General features: G+C 40.2%; 1 protein-coding gene across 4 annotated transcripts in view; it reads right to left on the reverse strand.

Moving 5' to 3' along the window:
- The window catches only part of MBTPS2 (membrane bound transcription factor peptidase, site 2), a 40,512-nt gene that overhangs the window by 7,137 nt on the left and 15,962 nt on the right, over nt 1-17,413 (reverse strand). For 3 of the 4 annotated variants that reach the window (XM_027637390.1, XM_027637382.1, XM_027637373.1), the window contains exons 6-10: nt 16,185-16,303; nt 15,059-15,239; nt 12,600-12,694; nt 10,139-10,334; nt 51-126 (exon numbers count right to left, since the gene is read on the reverse strand). In XM_027637390.1, coding sequence (XP_027493191.1) covers nt 51-126; nt 10,139-10,334; nt 12,600-12,694; nt 15,059-15,239; nt 16,185-16,303 — 667 coding nt within the window. Of the gene's footprint in view, nt 1-50; nt 127-9,940; nt 10,006-10,138; nt 10,335-12,599; nt 12,695-15,058; nt 15,240-16,184; nt 16,304-17,413 lie in introns of all 4 variants that reach the window. The other variant, XR_003526654.1, reaches the window with a different exon arrangement.

A 17,413-nucleotide genomic window follows, 5' to 3' on the forward strand; every position in this document is an offset into this window, starting at 1 on the left:
TGAACAATTCCCTTCTTGCCTTAAAAGAACAAACATACTTTAAAGGATACTTGCAAAACGTCTCTATCACCACAGGCAGATCGATGCTTAGAAAGTTTTGTCGTGGTACAAAACTGCTGAGACTTACTGAAATGAAAATATAAAGACACACAAAGCATGAAAAGTATGAAAAGTAATTCCAGGGTTATAACATTACAAATTTTAGCTTATAATTTTGCAGACACATCAGATGTGAAATGACCTTCTTCAAAGAGGAATAACCAGTCTAAATATGGGTTTGGTTGTTTTTTTTTGTTTTCACAAGAGCGCAGCCATTAAATCTTTCTTAAACATATCATAGTAAAGTCATAGTAAAGTCACTGTCATAGTAAAGTCACTATCATAGTAAAGTCACTCCACAAAATACAATTAGCATTTCAGTAAAACTAGATGTAAAATACATATTCAGAGGCAACTGTACATCTATAGTCATAAAGACCCCTTTGTGTAATTTCAGTTCTTTTCAAAGAAAGATATTATAGCTACCAGACTTTTTCAACATATGCAGTACACGTGTATACTGCAGGTGCACATGTGTATTTTCTCTGAAGGCCAGAAAACTCTCTTGCAGTACCTGCAGAAGCTCCCCCTGACCTGAGGCTGAGCTCATGGTATACAGGAGCGGGGCAGATGGGGAGCAGAATTCTGGAATCCCTCTGAGAAGGCCAAGGCTACGAGGTGAAGCACAGCTGTATTGCACAACACTAGTTAGCCAGTACATAAGTAGCTTATCTTTTGTGCTCAGATGATAAGTGACTCCAAGATATAACCTGATGCAACTTAAAAACCCGAGACATGAAACTCGGCATCCTTCCTATAAACAGTGACAGGAAAATTGCGATGTCAAGCACAACATGATCTTGAAATACTTTGTTATTGTACACACTGTTCTTTGAAGGTGTACATGAACCTTCAGTTTACTGCATGTCAAATATTTCTTGAGAGGTTCTTCAAAGAAAAGTGAGGTAACTTGAGACCTGCCAGAGTACACCTTGTTAGTACAGGGATGCTCCATTCAGGTTCTCTCATAAAAAGTCTTGTTACAGTCTTTCAAAGTAAACAGCAATCTGAGACTGTCAGCATCAGAGACCATTTGGAAACCTTAGTTCTATGATAGCTGGAAGTAAGACACCTTTCCTATACAAGGAAAGTAGAACGGAGTCTTATCCACAGAAGGAAGGGTTTAAGGTAAATTAAGGCAGAGATAGAAAATCACCTTGAGAATAAACTTGAACAGTACCAACAATAGTCCTTCTGTCCCTAAGGAACAACTTTGGATGTGAATTTTCCCTACCTACTTGGGAAAAAGTTATAGCCATAAGAAATACCACCTGCACAGAGATATCCGAAAGCAAGAGTTCAAATCCCACACAATACAAACAGCCCTTGGGAAAGAAACAATTTAACCCCCCCTTACAGAAATTTTAAAAGCATAGGCTAAGAGAAAACTGGGAACACAACATACCAAAAATGTTATTCAAATTCAGAAATGCTGCTAAGTATATCTTAGTTAAGAGTAGATCAGATTTCTTCAGGTTCAATAAAGAATTCAAGGACACAGAAACAAAGGTGAGGGAAAGTAGTTCCAAAGGCACATAAGGCAGAGAACTGGTCCATTCAGTCACATAAAGACATTTTCTTCTTTTAACAGATGCCCTTGTAAGTCCAGCCAGCAAGCATACTGTGGGGATGGAGAGATATATATAACAAGGAGTCCCAAGAAAGAATGGTTTGGTGTGGCAACAAGCAGAGAACTTTCCATTACCAAAACTGGCGCTGTGCTTGAAAGTCATGTTGCCTCTTCCAGCTTAAGACCAATCTTTGATTTAGAGAAAATAAATCTGTTGGACTACTGAGGAAAGAACAAAACAGACAGAAATCCAAGACACCACCCAGCTCAGAAAGTCAGAGGCATCCAAGTCAATCACAGTATCATAGAATGGTTTGGGTTGGAAGGGAGCTTAAAAGATCACCTAGTTCCAACCTCCCCGGCATAGGTAGAAACACCTTCACTAGACCAGGCTGCTGAAAGCCCCATCCAACCTGGCCTTGAATATTACCAAGGATAGGGCATCCACCACTTCAATGGGCAACCTATGTTCCAGTGCCTCACCATGCTTAGTGAAGAATTTCTTCCTTGTATCTAATCTATTTCTAGAAGAAAACCTGTATGACAAGGCACTGATTATCAGAGATACCGTTAAGAAGTTCTTTGAAACATTCTGTGTGTTTGTCTGGCAGTATTTTGTATCAGCCACTACAGTAAAAAAAACAGCTGAACCACAAAAAAAAAAAAAGAAAAAAATATTTTTCCTTGACATCTATTCTACACGCAAATTAACTCAACTAAATGCAAGATTTTATTAAAATACTATTTAGCCTTATTTTAAAAGTTACACTCGTTAACCAGGAATACACTATAACCTTCTGCAGCTTGATACTGGAGGTTGCCCTGAAGCAGGTGCAGGACCTTGTACTGGGTCCTATTGAACCTCATGAGGTTCCCATGGGTTCTTCTTCTTGAACTTCTCCCAGTCCCTCTGGATGGCTTCCCGTCCTTTAGGTGTGTCAACTGCACCACTCAGCTTGACATTGTCTGCAAACCTGTTGAAGGTGTAATTAATCCTGCTGTGGGGGGCTGCATCCCAGCCCTTGGACAGAACTGCCCTATGGGACGTGTTCCCCTACCCGGGAGGGGAGCTCCCCACACAGCCTTGCCCCAGCTCTGCGGTCATTCTAGGGCCATGAGGTCACAGAGCCTCATGGTGCTGCACTGGGCCAAAGAACCGACTGCTCAGCCCCTTCCCTAACGGCAGCAGCAGCAACAGCAACAGCAGTAGCAGCGGGTGTGAGGGGGACCATGGTCCTTGTCCACCACCTCCTCCTCCTCATCCTCCTGACTGCTCTGCATGCCAGGGCTGCCCAGGCTGCTACAGGGCAACTGCAGGAAGCAGGTCAGCTGGCAGCACCAGTGCAGCCTTCCATGGGCCAGTGAGGTCTTCTTACCGAGGAACATGGATGTTGGGTTTTTCCTCCAGTGCTTTACTGAGGGTTTTTTTCTGTGTGAGCGCTCTCCTGGTAAGAGAGTCTCAAGGGTCCATCTGCTCCTCCAGGGTGTTGCACATCGCCTTAAGGAGTATTGCACTGCCAGCTCAGAGGTCCCCAGGTCCTCCTCTGCAGCTTTGGCAATCCATTGACATCTGGCTCTCACGTTATTACCTGACCCCTTTCCAGTGCTTCTGTTCACAAAGGCAGAAGACCCTAATATGCAATGGAAACATTTCTTTGTGCTTGCTTCTAGCTGATTCTCTAAAAGAGTCTCTGGAAGCTTGGCAGAAAGATGGTTTGGAGCCCTTAGAGCCTGCAGGTAGATTCTCAATATCCCTTTCTTTGAAAGAATAATGATCAACAATGTGTCAAGAGTTTATTAATGAGAAATTTTCCTTAAGATGTCGAGGTTGGTGGCTTGCTGAAATCTTTGCCAGTTCGAGTCCTCAAGCAAAAGCGTGAGCCCACAGGTAAGTTAGTTGGAGGAAGTAGCATTTACCTTTTAATCTTCCTTCCATGTGAAATGCAAGTTGCTCCTTCCATGGCCATCACCAGCCACTGTCATGGCCAGGTACTTGCTGTCCTGTAGTCAGCTGGTGTCAGCCATCAGGATGGCTGTGCAGCAGGCTCTTCCCCCAGTGCCTGCTCTTGCACATCACATCAGCAGCCAAGCTAAAAAGTGTGTTGGTTTCAAGACATCTGGATCACATTCCACAAATTATGAAAAACGGGACTCTTGCACAAATGTGGCTCCCGCTGTAGCTTCATCCCAGAGCTTTCTCTGAGTAACTAGAGGCCCAAGGCACAACAGCGGCCCAGAGAAGGATCCCTCTCATGAGCTGAGGTCCAGAGCAATATTCTGGCTCCTACACTGGGCAGGGAACCTAGAGGGAACCTTCCCATCCTCCTGCATCCTGAGCCATGCTGAGGCTTTAACTGTCTCTGCTTTTTGGCAGTGCTGTCGAAGTCTGGAGAACACAATGGAAATGCCAAAAAATCTCCTAAAATAGGCTCAGAGCACTCAGGTACTGAGCAGTCCTGCTGGGGTCCCTAAGTGAGAGGCACAGCCTGAAACCTGGGATCAGCTGCAACGGGTGCCCAAGCTGGAGAAAAGGCAGATGGGGGGGAGCATGGCTCAAGTGCCTCCTGAGAGGGCCTGACTCCATCCCCTTATGGTGTGGGAGTCAGGTCAGGGAGGGAGAGTTGCGGGTGGCACTGCCTGCTGCAGGGATGGCTTTCGTCCATGTCCCTCGAAAGAGTGACTGGTCAAGCAGTGATGCTCCCCCCTGTGCTCTCCTCCTGACCATCTGAGTTTTATTCGGAGGGACAACCTGTCCCAAAGGATGGGAGTGTGCCTCCAGGCACCAGCAGTGGGGGGAAACAGAGAATGTCCTGGTGGTATCAAACATGCTGCAAGCTTACAAGTGGTGCAGGGGATGTGCTAACATTTGAATTTCTCCTGCAGAAGTGACTGTAGCAACGACCACACATGCTCCCAAACCCGAGCAGCACATTGAAAGTATTTTCTGTCGTGGAGCAGGCTGTATGATAGGCATAGTGATAGTCCTGGTTGCTGTGCCAGTTGGGATACTGTTGTGTACTGCTGCAATCTGCTGGTGGTGTGATAGAAAACGGTGAGTCATCGATCCCCCCACATCCGCTGCCTCCTTCAAAGGCTGCTCACAGCCACGAAGCATTTTTAGTCAGGCTGCTGTGCAGCAGTGAGTTAGTGGCTAGCCATAAAACTCTGCTGAGTTTTCTGCTGTTGTCAGAGGCTTTAACTTGCCTTTTAATTCCTGGGTCTTCTCCTGGGGAGCCTGCTTGCACTGGAGCCAGTGTTTGTTCAAACTGAGCCTGCCTGGACAAGAGTAGCCTCCATGACCAACAGGCAGAGGCAAAGCAAGGTCAGGATGAGAAAGAGTGAGAGATAATACTGCCCTAAAAAGCAAGACATGCACTGGCACTTGCTGCTGACCAGTGAACCTGTCTGGAGGAATCCCCCTACTTAGAGGTGCCTTGAGGTGCAGGTATTCACTTTGACAGCTTCACCCACGGTGGTGAGCCTTGTCAGCTCTGGGCCCTGCTGTGGAGGAGAGTCTCTGTGTCCCACCTGCAACTTAGCCACCTCCTCTCTCCACAGGCGTCTCTCTGGAGACCGGCAGGAACGTGTTGGTCTGATCTCCCGCCCAGAAAGCCTGAACAGTTTATCTGAACCTGACCCACCACTGTAGCAGCCCTAAGAAACTGGCACATCTGATCCCTGAGCTGTCCTTGTTCCCCAGCCCTTCCTCAGCTGCACTGCAGCAGCAGCAGAAACTGCCCAGTCCCAGCCACAACAGGAACAGCCTCGTCCACCCCCACGCCTGCTGGCCCAGCCCTCCGGACAGAGCTGAGGGTGGGCTCATCAGGGAAGGGGTTGGGCTGACAGAAACATGACCGACAGCTTCAGGGATCAGCTCTTTTTGTCTGAATAAAAGGAACAGAATCATCACACAAGTGTCTCAGTAGTATCAGAATATCCAGAGTTGGAAGGGACTCACAAGGAGCACCAAGTCCAACTCCTGGCCCTGCAAAGGACCACCCAAGAATCACACCATGTGCCTGAGAGTATCATCCAAATGCTTCTTGAACTCTGTCAGACTTGGTAATGTGCCCTGAGGAGCCTGTTCCAGTGCCCAACCACCTCCTGGGCAAAGAACCTTTACCTGATATCCAACCTAAACCTCCCCTTCAGTCCATTCCCTCAAGTTCTGTCACTGGTCACCACAGAGAATAGATCAGTGCCTGGTCCTCCTCTTCCGCTCATGAGGAAGTTGTAGATCATGATGAGGTCTCCTCCAGGCTGAACAAGAAAAGTGACCTCAGCCACTCCTCAAATGGTTTCCCCTCCGGGCCCTTCACCATCTTTGTTGCCCTCCTTTGGACACCCTCTAATAGCTTCATAGCTTTTCTATATTGTGGTTCCCAAACCTGCACACAATGTTCAAGGTGAGGCCGCCCCAGTGCAGAGCAGAGCGGGACAATCCTCTCCCTTGACCAGCTGGTGATGCTTTGCCTGATGTCCCCCAGGACACGGTTGGCCTTCCTGGCTGCCAGGGCACTGCTAACTCATATTCAACTTGCCGTCGGCCAAGACACTCAGATCTCTTTCTGTGGGGCTGCTTTCCAGCCTCTCATTACCCAGTCTGTATGTACATCCAGGTCAAGTGATATCCAAACTTGTCATGCTGAAGGCTGGTATCAGAACATCGGATCTGACCTCTTGTTCATGAGCCAAAATAGCAAAATGGCTGAGGCATCCAGTGTATTCAAAGGCTTCAAAAGACACACACTCCAATATACTGTAATTTCAAAAACCTAACTGCTGCTTGACTAATGGCAACTAAGTCACCACCCTGAATCTGAAGCTGTGCCTACACTGAGAATGGATCACTAATCTTCTTCCCTTGTTGTTACAACAAATTGTTGCCATCAACAGCCACTAGATATGGATCTAAACTCCAAACACAAAGAAACTCTTCAGGAAGTTGGTGGACTGAGCTCTAGTCACTGTAATATGAGGCAATGAATTTAGTGGTTGTAATGGATTAAACCTAATGGCAGTAGGCAAATTTGTCCTCCTAGGAATAAAAAAAGGCTTGTCTTCAAAAAGACACTGCTGGGAAGAGGTGAACAGCAATGATCCTGGGTGAGAGAGAAAACACTCATTGTTTTCCCACTCTAATTAAACAATTCTTTGACCTGGAAATAACATTTCTTTTGTTGGCTAATGCTAGATGGTGTTGGCAAATATCAAGAAGAATGCACAACAGACACAATTTTAATTAGAAGTGACTGGGAGACTAGGTTGACCAAAGAGCTTTTCAAAACTTCTTCATGGGGGAAAGGGCATGTATGCTATAGAGGAGTCGGACAGCATGGCATGAGATATTTCTGTGTGGTCTCCAGAAGAAAGATACATGTAATTCTTTAAGTATGGGTTAAAAGCAAAGAAGGACCATCCTCAGTGATAAGGGTGAACAAGCATGGAAATACTGAGAAAACAGGCTGGACCACAAAGACCTTCATCATGGATTACGGCTGTTGTTGCTCATAAACATGCCCAAAGCCAGGAAGTGGCTTTTTTTTTTCTTTTTTTTTAAGAAGACTCAAACACAACAGAAGTAGGAGTCCAGTTCAGGGAAATTATCTCCTAGGAAGTTATCTCCTAGGTAAGTTCCATCTTCTTTTCTTGAAGGAAATCTCACAGTTTTTGATCCCTGATGGGCAACAGTAACATTCAGGGACATGATGTTTCCTCAAGTAGTGTGAACTCCAAATATGAACCTTAGTCACCAGATTCTTTCCAACCAACAAGAGCCAGAGAAAGACGCAAAAATTCTGCAGTATCAGAAATCACATGAGGGAATAAAAACCTTCACACATAATAAAGAATAAACAGTGCAAAGTTACATGGCAGTACTGACAGGGCCCTCCATTTCAGTCTTACATATCATCTGTCCAACACAGGGAGAGCCTCTAGAGCATAACTGCCTGCAGTAAGAAAAGTTTAAAAGTCTTGAGTAATACCACGTGTATTAAACTGACAGTATGAATTATATTGGACTACATTCGATACTTTTTACAGAAGGAATGCTAATTAAAAGGATTAATCAATGTGTCTGTCCCAAACAACATGCATTCCTAATCATTCCTTCTGTTTTAGTTTTGGTCAAATCTCCAGCGCTTCAGGTTCATTTAGGATTATGATTCCTTCCAGGGCTTTTTTTTTAAATACTGGAAATAAGTGCTATATATAGCACCCATACCAACAAAAAATATTTTTGCTAGGATATTTTAATTTGAGGAAACAAACATTTAATAGAAATAAGCTGTAGAGTTTATTTCTTCTAAGTAGCTATTATGGATATACATTTTTAAATGTACATTATCTGGAAGTTATCTTCAAATGGAAATATGAAATAACTACTGCTTCACCATAAATCAGGACTATCATGACAACATTACAAGCCTAAGTAAAAAATAACAAATGCATAATCTTAGAAGGTTATTCAAACATTACTGGCATTTCTAGAGAAAGTAAAGACATAACACACCCTAGTGCAACTCTCGTATCATGTTGCATGTAAAATTTAGCACCACTCTAAAAAGTAATGTTTCCTGCAGGCAGAAAGATCACACTAAAGAATAAGGCATTTCTCTAAAACACATTCTAATTTCAAAACTCACACAGTAGAGGAGGAAGTTATTTTCTTTTCTTAACCACAAAGAAATGGTTACCGCTAACCATACCAATGGTTAGTCACATTTGATAAAAAGAACACAAACCTGTACCAGACCTGTTGGCCCCAGCTAGTATTGTACAGTGCAAAACTAAGTCTGAAATATTTAGAAGCTGTTTCACTGGAATGCATGAAACTCTATGATGGTACAGTAGATTATCTGCTGCCCAAGCCGGGATTTTAGAATTTTAGCTCAGATGTTTTTCCAAGGGGAACACAAAGCATAGGTTGCATTTTCAGCAAAGTTTGTAATAAAGTCAAGCTTTTAGCTTTCAAATTAATACATTCAATGCACAATTCCCAGGGACAATAAATCACTTTAGAATTATATTCCTACATGTGTATGCAAACGGTATTTTCACACAGTAACTTCTTAAAGTAGAACTACCTCTTCAGATGCAATAGCATTCTTTTCTGACTTCTGGCCGACTGGCAGGTTCAATTATTTTGCAGAATTGCTATTCAGTAGGAAACACTGACCAAAACTCCATTGCTCCAACATATTGGAAAAGAGAATAACATCAATTGTTCTACAATACTGATAATTTGTATTGTTAGAGAGCAAGAAAATGAATTCTATATAGTTATAAAACTCTCTTCTTAAAATATGTTGCTCCACTTGGAATAGATGCCAACAAATATAGAACTGTGTGCTGATATCACACATGTGAACAATGTTTTCCTCTTAAATGGCAAGAGGCCAGAAATAAACAAAAAGACCATCTTTGGGGCTTAAATGATGGTATATTGTAAAAAAAGTTGAAATAAATACCTCCTCACAGAGTATCACATTACCAACACACAAAGATAAAGACTGACAGATTAATTAAAAATATGTTATGAAAGAATGTTAATGGCTTTACACTACCAGATTTCATCACTGTTTATAAAGCTCTTTTGTACCTAATTCCAGTGTTTATTCAGAAAAGTACAATGCCTTGTTAAAGAGATACTTCTAAATGTCTGAAGTAAAATCACCCTGAGAGGTACAGCTGACTATGAGGAACAGGTAGGTTCCTCATGGGAAGGGATAGTAGTTTAACACTTAAAACCTTTTAAAACTCATCTGAAGCTAAATTTCACCATGTCACTCAGGCTACTAAGTAGGATGTTCATAAGTTTGTTCATTCTTTCCATACTCTCTCCAGCAGCAGAATTACTGTTTACTTATATATCTGGCTCAAGTATATAAGCTTGCCCAAAGAGCCACAGTGAATTTCAAAGTAAGGAACTAAACTGTTATATGTTATTTAATTTAGGGCAATCAAATGAAAAAAGAATAAATCAGGAAAAGACTATGTTGTGATAATACTTGTGGCTCTGTAGTCATGGGAATCTGCCACTGATACTTGCGTATTAGGTGTGATTCAAGCAGCCATGCTAATATTTCAGGCAAGGTGCTAGAGCAAGATGCCTACAGATTTTACAATAGCATCTTGAGAGGTTTGTGTGCTAGGAAAATGCAGGTATCTGATTCCTATGACTAACCTGAGTAAGATCTGTCCTAGAAATAGCCCTTTCACACTTTTTTAAAAAAACAACCATCTCATATCACATATGGTTTCTATTACCTTCATAACTCATTGCACTGTGCACATTTCATTTTAGGCCTGAGTAGTCCATGTCTCTCCACTGGCTGTAACAAGAAATGGATTCTGCATTAAACAATTTAACTAACAAGCATTCCAAGACCTTGTTCAAGCAGCCAGGCAAAGGAAACCATATTGGAGATTTGTTTTTGCTAAACTGCTTCAATAAATAATACCAACCTGTGTACTGAAGATGCATGGGGTGTCCTACATACAGCATGTCAATATGGGGTGGATGCTTTACCCTGATTAGCCTTGTTTGGTTCTCCAAAGAAGGAGTCACACAAAAGCCTGGAACAAAGTCCTTCTGGCAGTCCATGTTGGTTCGACAAACTTTGCTGGCTTCAATAACTTTTCGTGCTGGCAGACAGGCATACTGCAAAGGGCATTTGAAATGATTATGAAAGTTAAAGGAATTTACCAAGGGATCAGAATAAAAGAACTAAATATTCCTTTTTAGAGAAAAGAAATGCCTCACTGATATCAGCCCATGAAGAGCTGAAAACTGATTTTTTTCTTAGTTTTTTTTTTGTCAAATCCTGAAGAACCTCTACCTGATACATATTCAACCTTTCACTCCATATTTAGTGGAATGAGGAAGAAAGGGTGTGCACATACACGAAAATCAAAGCAAAGTATTTTTAGAAAGGTACATACCTGCATAACAAAAAAATGAAGGCATCTAAACATAAGTCAGTGATTTCTAATGGACAAAGCCTGCATCAACATACTTGTGACTTACCTGTATTAGAAGTTGTAGTCCTCATTGATCTAAAACCTCGTTTGGCCGAACAAAAGCTTATGTTCTGTAAATAAAACAACAAACCTACCAGGTGTGTGATAGCTAAGAAACTATTCTCAACTAAGATGAACACAGGACTTAATGCAGTGCTGTGTCCTTATAACTCCTACCTATAACTCTACCACTCTACAGTCTGAAAGATCACATCTTTCTTACTCCCAACAGGCCAAAGACAGTACAGCAGAAAGGAACAGGAAATTGGTTTCCCCCCTCATGTCTCTCGTAAAAGCTCAGTCACAGTTTTCCTTTTGTTCTTAAAACACAAGCAAGGAAAGTTCTTAATCTGCTGTTTTCCTTAGGACAAAAAAAAAAAAGTGATTTCTGACTTTTTAACTTGATCATTACACTCCCCAGAAATGCCCAAGCATCAGACACTCGCCATTAAGCTTGATACAAGCCCTTCCTATTCCAAAGAGAGGGAGAGGACAAACTTTCAAATAGTCTGCATAGCACTGCAAAGACTATGTAAAATAATTGTTAAAAAACTCACAGCCAGTCTAAGGACACTTGAAAGTCACAAGGTCACAGGCTTCTGGATGCTTTTATTTCTTCTCTGTTCATAAGTAGCAGCTATGAGCTTAAGAATGCCAAGGCTCAGTGGGATAGTGATTTATCAAATCTTGCTGAACTCCAGGATGTTACCAGTTACTGCCATATTTCAAATGAACCGCTGGAATGTGCTCAATTCTTAGTGGTTAAATACCACAGAAACACCCTGGAGTGGGAAGCTTACCATCACAGAAACTGTAAACATAGCAGATTTGGAACAGACTTACTTGAATTTCTTTGAGCATTTATCACTAGAGATCAGAAAAATAACAAACTGGTATGTGTAAAAAAGTTTACACAGTTGATACTTGTGCTCTTTTTCTTGTAAAGAGAACCAATAGAAATATTCCATCACTGTCAATATGAAACACATATTTTAACAAACATCTCTGTATTTTCATAGTCATAGAATGCTTTGGGTTGGAATGGACCATAAAGGTCATCTCGTTCCAATCCCACTGCCATGGGCAGGGATACTTTCCATTAGACCAGGTTGCTCAGAGCTCCACCCAATCTGGCCTTGAACACCTCCAGGGATGGGGCATCAATTTATTCCTCATATCTAACCTAAACCTGCCCTCTTTCAGTTTAAAGCCATTCCCCCTTGTCCTATCACTACATGACCTTGTAAAAAGTCCCTCCCCAGCTCTCTTGTAGCCCCTTTAGACACTGGAAGGCTGCTGTATTCTCTTTTGAAGGAAGTAAGTCAAAATCCTACTGAGAAACTTTATGTTTTCACGTGACAAGAAAATGAACATGGTGAAAAAGGAATCAAATAGTGGCCCTCATTTTGAGAAACTGGGCAACTTCTAGGACTTTCTCCTGCACGTTTTTTGTTTAACTTCGGGAGCAGCACTGCTTGACTTCAAACAAAGTAACTGAACAGGTAGTCCAGTGCTTTGCTTTGCCTATAGTGCTCAACACCTTTAAAGACTGAAGCACCAAAATAAGCCAATTTCACCTTCTTCTCAAAAGTTGCTTTTTTCTCACCAGTTCTGCATCCAGGATACTGAAAGTCAGTGAGGTGTCTTTCTGCCTGAAGGAATGAGGGCTCTTAAGATTTTTTATGATTCTTCCAAAGACTCTCTCATTGATCACGGGAAAAATCATAATTAATATTTTGTGGGGTTTTAAGCTGTAAATGGGGAGAATAATATACATATATACCTTTATTACAAACTGTAGATATTTTTAAACACATGAGCATGCTGAATAAATGTTGGTAAATATTACTAATAATTTAAATAATTTTAGATTTATCAAAGAGAATTAGCAGTTGAAGCAACTTACCAGATGGCTGTCCAACTTATTGTTATATGAAAAGCAAATGTCTGTGAGGCTGCTGTTATTACAACATTCAACTGTGCCATCAAGTCTTCTGTAGACTAAAGAACATAGGGATAGAGCAAATAGTTGATATTATAGTAACTTCCTGAAAAAAAAAATTAGTCTCTGAATAAAGCAAAACAACCATCCTGCAGCCTTTGAGAATTATAGTAATTCACACAGCATAGCTGACATTCAGTCACAAACAAAAATAAGTTTCACCACCAATGTGTGTGAATGTCACATACTGATTTTTTCATCTTAATAAATCTCCTGGAGATGCTAGGCATCTACCACTGCAGGGTTTTGAGCACTGTGAGTTACAAAAACCATTTTATTCATTGCCCCCAACTTGCATCAAGGTTTGGCATAGAAGTTATTTAGCCACTACTGTACTGATGTCACTGGCTGGCTATGGAAACAACAAGGCCCAAAACATACTCTGTAAAATGTGAAAGCCTTTACAAGATTCAAATTCTGAAGGTTTTTCAAACCTTGAGGGTTGCAGCAGTGAATAAATGATGTTTTAAACCACGATTTAACTAGTTTGGAATCTTTGCACAGATGCTCTTTAAATAAAAACAGCCTAACTAACTGTGCAACAACTGCTTAAAAAACACACACTAAACAATGGTCACTATAAGAATCTGTATAATAGCAACTGCAGTACCTTCTTCAGGAGAGCAGTAACATGGAGCTTTATGCCTGGGGCTTACAGGTGCAAGCACTGTACCATACAAACCTTTCTTCAAATACCCTGAGGCTAAGAAACCACATAGATTTTTGAACAGTGAATGACCACGAAATTAGTTTCCTTATAAACTACATTGAAAACACTTTAATTTCAGGAAGGTCCTTGGAGCATTGTTTTCTGTCTAGCTTCATACTCAAATAGTTTACTCTCCATTTGTTTTATGATCAAGTAGATGGGGTCCATTTGCTATATACATTTTTATTGATACTCTGTATTTATGTCAAGTTGTGAACTGTCAAGGTTTTGATAAATGACAGCTGCTAGAGACCAAACAGAGTTCATTTAATTTCAGAGGAATATTTCTCACTGCTGGAGGCTTATGACTCCGAAAATGCAGACAGACTAGTCTGATTAGAAGGCAGCAGTGGGGACAAAGGGCTGCTAACACAATAAAGCAACCAAGCTTGGAAGCAATACCAAGCCTCCAGTATTAAGCCTCTAGTATTTCAATCTAAATAGGACTGGTTCAACTGCAGAATATGCAGTTTTATTACCCATTACTCTGAAATTGCATTTCAGAGAACAGCAGAACCTCAGCATACATATACCTACAGTGCCTGAGAATTGGTTCTTACTAGTCCTGTCTAGCTGAAAGCATGTGCCAAAGTTGCCCTCCTCTTCAGAGGCATAATCCAAACTGTCAGGTTTCTAAAAGCAGGTTCTTACCCATACTCCACTAGTTTCCAGTTTAAATATTTATCTTAGTTCCAGCTGTAAGATTATTTTCCTTACATACTAAAAAAAAAAAATTACCTTTTCAGTCTCACAAAAGTACTACAATGCATCAAACAAGGGTAGTCAAGTTGCCTGACCTCCTGTTTATTTCCAGTATGATGGAAAAATGCAGTGAAAATTTTAAAGCTCTGAATAGTATCATAAAGGTTTTGCTCAGCAGCAGCCCCTTATCTTTGGAATTCAGTTTCCATGGATCCTTGCATGTAAGAAAGTCTAGAGAGCTTTAGGGCATGTCATGAGACATTCAGCCAATTTAACTTGACTGTTCTTTTTTGTTCTACTTAACTTTTGTTTATTGTTCTGGTTTAGTTCAGTTCACATTTTTTTTTTTTGTTTCTCAGGGCTAAGCCCTTATAGCAACAAGCACTCAAATGTATAAATGGAAACAGACTGACTTCCAGAAGCAATATGTGCAATCCAGACAAAACTGAGTTTATGGGCAATGACATAAAACCAGTATAGTGAGACACATCAGAAGAAGTGACCATAATAAAGCACATCATTGGGTTAAGCCATACAATTTGCAATGTCACGCTGATCAAAGCTCTAAGGTAATGTGTGGAGTTTACATCTGCAAAAGATCACTGAGTGATTTTGAGTTAACAGAAATTAAAATAGAGGAGATAATTGCATTACTGATAATAACCAAGTTTTGCAATATCCTGAAGAAGCAAATTTTATTATTCTGATCATACAGGGTATTTGTACAGGATGACTGAAAAACAAGAGAAATTCTTCTGTCTACCTTGACCTCAACTTCCAGATTTCACAAAACAGCACTGGTAACTGCTTAAGATGGGATAGCAGACTTGACTCATGAGAAATCTGACCCCAACAACAAATCCTAAATCCAAAACAGTCTTTCAAACATGATAAAATTAAAATATAAATTAATTAATACATAAAATAATGAGGAGAGCACCTAAAGTCATACCTCTAGTTGGAAAGCTTAATTGCTGTAGGGTGGCTGCACTTACACAGTAGCCGACCTGTGACTTCTCTGAAATGTCTCCCAGACAGGAATTCCAGTCTTCCACATTATAAACTGGGCAGTCTTGTAGGTTAGTGACAAGGTCTCCCACAAAAAGACCTCTTGGTCCATTGGCAGGAGAATCCTAAAAAAACAGTGAAGTCAGCCATCTTATTGTAGTTAAAACTATACAGATTAGTTTACAGTTCTACTGAATAACTACGAAATCTTTTGGTTAAGATACTATTTCCTTAGAAACAAAATTTCAGACTCCACTAGAACTGATTATTTCAATTTATGATAAAAGCATTACAAAAAAATATCATCCTTTACAAATAATGACTATTTAGTGCAAAGAAGGAAAAGGAAGAAAGGGAAGAAAAGAGGACCTCCAAGTGTCCCTAGGACCTCTTCAAATTTGAGTAATTGTTTTCATACAAGTTAAAACGGTAAGAAGCCCCACAACATATTAAGTTCAAGCAACTTAAATGAATACCCTGAAACTTTCAAGAAAGTGGTGTGTACCTATACTTTAAAAGGTAATAAAGCATAATAAATGTCACTCTCTCCCTCAGTTATATCAGTTGACTTTCAGATCGAAGAAAGGCTGAATCCTTTCAGCTGTGCTGTCCAACTATGCTGTATTTGATTAAGTCAGAAAAAAAATCAGGCCTTCCAGAATCTAAGAAGTCTATCTCTACTTTGCTTCCAGCTGACTAAACAAGGAACTCTGCCCAAAATAATCTTCAACATTAAAACCAGATAACAGTAACTAGTGATAATGCAGTTTCCAGTAGATTTGCTTTGTGCCAATACTGAAAATAAGTTAACCTCCCCCAGAAATAAGCTGCAAACTCATTTCAAACGCCTACACAGTTTTATAGTATGCTGAATAATTATTCACACTATGTTCTTTTATTTACTAATATTAAAACACATGAGACTAAGAAGAAAACTTTAAGCAAAAAGTTCAACATATTTGATTCTGCAGAGTGCTGCACTGACTAAATCTGATTGTGCTAATAAGAGATAGAGATACATTTCAGGTCACAAAGCATATAATATGAAAACAGCAAAGATCTTTTCTTACCTCTGCAACCTCAGTGACAAGTGCCCCGACACCCGTGTAATAGAAAGGGAAGAGAATGGCTGGTAGCAGAAACAAAACCATGAAACTGGCAACACCAAGAACAAAATTATGCCACACCCCTAAAAAGAAGTAAAAAAAAGATTCTAAATAAAAACTAATAACAAAGCTGGCTTTGAAATTTTTCTACAGCTACCTTCTTATTAACTTTCCTGAAACTGTTACTGTAAGAATGGATAAAAAGTTAATTAGTGTTGAATATAGGCATAAAAGAAGAATACATACATTACTTTACAAACTTTCGTTTCTATGATGCCACTTTGTAAAGAAGTTTTAGACAAATCTCTGAGCACCTGAGAATTATACTATCAGAAAAGACAGGCAAGCAGTAAGTCCACTTCTAAGGTGTCATTCTACCACATGGAGATTTCATCATGTAGCACTACTTTTCTAAGTATGCAGTGAGCAGAGCACCCAGAAGAAAAACTGGGCTTCTGAATCAATTATTAAAATACAGTTTCTATCTATAGAGTTGTCTTCAATCATAAATATTAAAAAAAAAAAAAGGAATGAAATGTAGTACTTGTCACTTTCTATCACAATAAACTGCTGAATTTATGAATAATGGGCTTATTTTTTTAATAAATGCTGTTTGCCCTAGTCAGTAAGATGTCTGAAATTTAGCGGCAATTCAGGATTTGTCATGGTTATCTCCATTATTTCAGTTGAAATTATTACATGTATATGTGCTAAAGGAGTTTAGAAAATTATTTGAAAAAAAGGCTTCTCTGACAAGAAAATCTGGACCTAAAACAACATCAAGAAATTAAGTTGTGCAATCAGCATTTCCTGACACATTATTCTGGGGAACATATTTGCAATTGTGATCTTTATAGTATGTTGTTCTCCACAGGAGGAAATGAACGACTATCATAAGACACAGTTGGTTTTCATTATCAAAGCTTTATGGCTTTCCACATTCAGTACTGTTCCAATTTTCTCACTGAGTTTGTGTTCTTGCACAAACATTTTGTATGAACAATGCAGGAACACTGCTATGTTAAAGACTTCTTATTTCCTTCTTACAGTGCTTCGTCTTATTACGAGGAGTTTGATTCAATTCTGTATTTACAGTGCAGTTACAGGACAGGAATTGAAGTAAATATATCTAAAAACATATTAAACCTATCTTTCTTGAAGTGTATATAACACAAGAATGAGAACATATGGCA

Source organism: Corapipo altera, unplaced genomic scaffold, assembly GCF_003945725.1.
Source record: "Corapipo altera isolate COAL_440 unplaced genomic scaffold, ASM394572v1 0, whole genome shotgun sequence".
Lineage (NCBI taxonomy): Eukaryota > Metazoa > Chordata > Aves > Passeriformes > Pipridae > Corapipo > Corapipo altera.